At 44.7% G+C, this 4,371-nt stretch overlaps 1 protein-coding gene across 1 annotated transcript; it reads left to right on the top strand.

Annotated features, from left to right (window-relative positions):
• The first annotated feature begins 500 nt into the window (after window positions 1–500).
• KCNJ16 (potassium inwardly rectifying channel subfamily J member 16) lies at window positions 501–1,790 on the top strand. Its single transcript, XM_054393784.1, has one exon. It carries the CDS (start codon window positions 501–503, stop codon window positions 1,788–1,790), a length of 1,290 nt encoding a protein of 429 aa, XP_054249759.1.
• The last annotated feature ends 2,581 nt before the right edge of the window (window positions 1,791–4,371 follow it).

The following is a 4,371-nucleotide window of genomic DNA, read 5'->3' as shown; positions in this document are numbered from 1 at the left end:
TAATGGAAGAAAACAAATAAATACACCACAAAAAGTAATTAACCACCTCAAATATCTGATAGAGTTGAAGAGGGTTCACACCATTGCTGTGACTGCTCATGAGAGCCCATCCTGATGTGAAAGCTACTTGACCAGACCATTATAAGCGATACTCACAGTGGGGTCACCACAAAGGGTTTTGATTTCTGTTTTCACCTACATACCAAATTTTAGGGTTGGTAGGGATATTTCTCATTAGTTGAATTTCTAGTTGCTTCCTATTTCCTGGTCTAAGTTCTTGAGAAATGCTGTGGAATGAATGTCAGAACCTGTACCCTGAAAGCTGCTTATGATGGCCACAGAGTGACTGTATTTAGATTTGTTGTCACACAGTTCTGGAATAGGAAATTAAGATGCAACTAAAATTTTTCTTTTATTTCATAGATTTCCAATGAACAAAGAAAACACAATAGCCCCTGGGACTGCAAGCGTGCTCTGTAAATTGATGCCACGAGGCAGATATGAGAAAGATTCCTGAACACAGCAGTTGCTACAGGCCTGTGAACATACAGGGAAACAAGATCAGGTACCGAGGCACCTGCAAAGAGAGCCCTGAAATGGGGGTAAAAAGACTGCAGAAGCGATTTCTCCACAAGGATGGCAGCTGCAACGTGTACTTCAAACACATCTTCGGGGAATGGGAGAGCTACGTAGTGGACATATTCACCACGCTGGTGGACATCAAATGGCGCCACATGTTTGTGATATTCTCGCTGTCCTACGTTCTTTCCTGGCTGTTCTTTGGCCTGGTCTTCTGGCTGATAGCAATCCAACACGGAGATTTATTCAACGATGAGGAAATCACCCCCTGTGTTGCAAATGTCCATAGCTTCACAGGAGCATTCCTCTTCTCCCTCGAAACCCAGACGACCATCGGCTACGGTTACCGCTGCGTGACAGAAGAGTGCTCCGTGGCCATCCTCATGGTTATCCTCCAGTCAGTATTAAGCTGCATTATTGACACCTTCATAATCGGAGCAGCCTTGGCTAAGATGGCCACGGCTCGAAAAAGAGCTCAGACCATTCGGTTCAGCTACCACGCTGTCGTCGGCTTGAGGGACAACAAATTCTGCCTGATGTGGCGCATTGGGGATTTCCGGCCAAACCACATGGTTGAGGGCTCTGTGCGAGCTCAGCTGCTGCGCTACAAGGAAGACAAGGAAGGCAGAATGACCATGGAATACAAGGACTTGAAGCTGCTTCATGACCAGATCATACTTGTTACACCGGTGACAGTCGTACACGAAATCGACAGCGAGAGCCCCTTGTATGGTCTAGACAGGAAAGCTCTGGCCAAGGACAGCTTTGAAATCTTGGTCACGTTTGTCTACACAGGTGACTCAACAGGGACCTCACATCAGTCAAGAAGCTCCTATGTCCCCAGAGAGATTCTGTGGGGCCATAGGTTTAACGATGTCTTACATGTAAAGAAAAAATACTATAAGGTGGATTGCTTACAGTTTGAAGAAACCACTGAAGTTTATGCTCCTCACTGCAGTGCCATGCAGCTGGATCGCAAGGAGTGGGAATGGAACCGAAGTGAGAAGACACAGAAAAAAGAAGCAGAGACATCAGCACTGGAGATGAAGTCACTTAGTCCTAACAAAAAATCACTTAATGCAGTTGCCCTCGTCACCAGCTGTGAAGATCCGGAAGACCCAGTGCCTGCTATCAATCAGCCTTCTGGAGAAGATTCTTATAAGAAAGCATCTGTGACCTTAAGTAGGCTATCAATAGAGTCCCAAATCTAGCGTTTCACTACAACCCCAATCACTTCCAACAGATCCTGCCAGCACAGCTTTTAGAACACCAACAACGAACTCTTAAGCACAAGTATTCACGTTATAAACCTGGCTGACAGCAGGCCCACAGGGTAATGCCTTGTTGAGCTGCTAGAAGGAGCTTCACACTGGTTAGTCTGGGTATCAGTAACAGATTAGCACTGGCACAAGAAAACAGCTTACATTTGGGTTGACAAGACAGCTGCTGTACATGAGAAAAATTGTTGTAAACTTTATTACCCTGCAGGGACCAATGTTGGACATGCCCAGAGACAGATAATGATCTAGGCAAGGAACACAAACAATGTAGTGTGCCCTCTAGGTCAGATTTTTCAAAGCTGCCTAATTTCTTTGGGATGCCAGTTCCCAGTCTCTCCAGGAGGCTCTGAAGCTCCCCCACCATCACAACAAACAATTACTCTTTCATTGCACCTTTCTAGCATTTCAAATGAAGCCCCCATCCTGGGTTACATGGCTGAATCTCTAAGGCTGTTCTTTGAAGAAGGGAGTGAACTGGTGGGAATAACTGAACCCAGAGTTACTGGGTAGCTTTTGGAAACCTGCTTACACCCTGCCAAGACCTGTGGGATTCACAGTGGGATCCTGGAGAGTTTTTCTCTCTTTCTAGTTGTAGGCCATTCCCAGAAGTGGCACTGTCACAGCAGCCTGAGGTACGCAGTATGTCAGCTGGCTTGGGACTGCATGAAGATGTTGGTACGTGGCTCTGAGGGCTCTGAGGACTGACCAGACTGGCTTGTTTGCACTGTTCCAAAATCAAAACAGGACCTGAAGCTTGAAATCAAAATCAGCAGAATCAGGCTGAGCCTCAGAGAAAAGACCATGTTTTCAGAGTGAGCTGTGCAATATTTGAAATCAAAATGTCTTTCATTTCAGAATGTCAGCCTCCCTTTTCTTGCCAGTCTTTAAGAAGACAAAGATCAATCTGGAGACCAAACGGTCTGGCTTTGTCCAGATGAGATCCTTTCACTCATCTGCAATGACTGTAAAAATCATCCTTTGCAGAGAAATTCAACACACTCAGCTGTCAGCTCCATTTGGAGGAAAGGAAAATGTTAATGTTTTGAAGTTGTCTGTGACATGAAACTTCCATGCTGTGCACACCCCTGTAATCATTCAATAGGCAATAGCTCATTGTGCCTTTTTCCCCCCCGATGATTATAGTTAATTTGCATCGTGATTAATTACCAAGCTGACATAAAAATTATGATCTCTGAATTTGTGGTTGCTTAAAATGAGATTTATCTCACCTGACCTCAGCCATCAAGAAATCGTTTGCCTGCTGGTTGAGGCTCTCTGTGGTTACTGGACAGTTCTGTTTTCACAGGGGAGTTCATCCCATCTCACTCAGGCTTTCCAGGGAGCTGAAGGCAACAGGATGAGTTTATCTGGGAAATATTCATCCCCTCCATTTCTTCTTGAAAGAGATGAGGTGAAGGTTGTGGAAATGCTGGATAACTTTAGGCTGCTAAAATTAGGTCTGACGAGCAATTCACATCATTCTGACTAATTAAAAGCTTTTATGAGCTCATCACATTTAATAAAGAAGAACAGCATGCTGAATCTTTCCTGAAACTCACTCCATCCAGTAGCATTGCTGCACTATCTGAATGTATCCTGCATTTCTCTTTTGCTAGGGCTTGACTCTGAGTATCTGTGATCCCTTTAGGTTAAACCAAGCATGTTAATAAGCCTTGGGGGGAAAGTGGTTATTCCAAAGCTCATTAATTAACCTATTTTATGTGCTGAATCATCAGCAGCATCCATCTATAAATGCAGTAGAAAATATCTTATTGTATCCTGGATTTGAGCACTGGCAGGCATTGGGGAAATAGTCTTAAAAAAACAAAATGGAAAGGAATGTAGGAAACTGTGTAAGGGTCTCAGTGCTTATGTGATGCAGGGAAAAGCACCATCCAGGTTGTATAAAATAGAGTATAACCCTCAAGACATGAGAAGCAATCCTTCCACACTCTGCTATCGTGGAGAGATCTTGGCTATGTCACTTTATCCAATGTTGGGCACCAGGCTTTGGGAAAGACATGGAAGAGAATCCAAAGATCTAGACAACATGTCAGTGAGGGAATAGAGAAATAACTTCAGGGGCTAGGGAACAAAGAAGCAGTTCTCAAACACAAAAATTGCAAGTCAGGAGGGAGAGACAATCTGTTGCCTGTGTCTGGTGGGTAGGATGGGACAATATGGACTTAAACTGAAGCCAATGAGACTGGAGATGATTGGGAAGCACTGCAAAGCAGGTGAAGCACTGACAGATCTGTGGGGTGGGAAATCTCTCAGGAGCCTGATGGAGAAGACAGATGTCAGGAGTGACACAGAATGGTCAACTTTACCTTAAACTTAACAGCCCTGCCTTGAACTTACCAACCCTGCCTTGAACTTACCAAACCTACCTTGGACTTACCAACCCTACCTTGGACTTACCAACCCTACCTTGGTCTTACCAGCCCTGACTTGAACTTACTAACCCTGCCTTGGACTTACCAGCCCTGCCTTGAACTTACCAACCCTGCCT

Source organism: Indicator indicator, chromosome 29, assembly GCF_027791375.1.
Source record: "Indicator indicator isolate 239-I01 chromosome 29, UM_Iind_1.1, whole genome shotgun sequence".
Taxonomy (NCBI): domain Eukaryota; kingdom Metazoa; phylum Chordata; class Aves; order Piciformes; family Indicatoridae; genus Indicator; species Indicator indicator.
The sequence above is the reverse complement of the archived record's forward strand: the minus strand, read 5'-3'. Positions and strand labels throughout refer to the sequence as shown.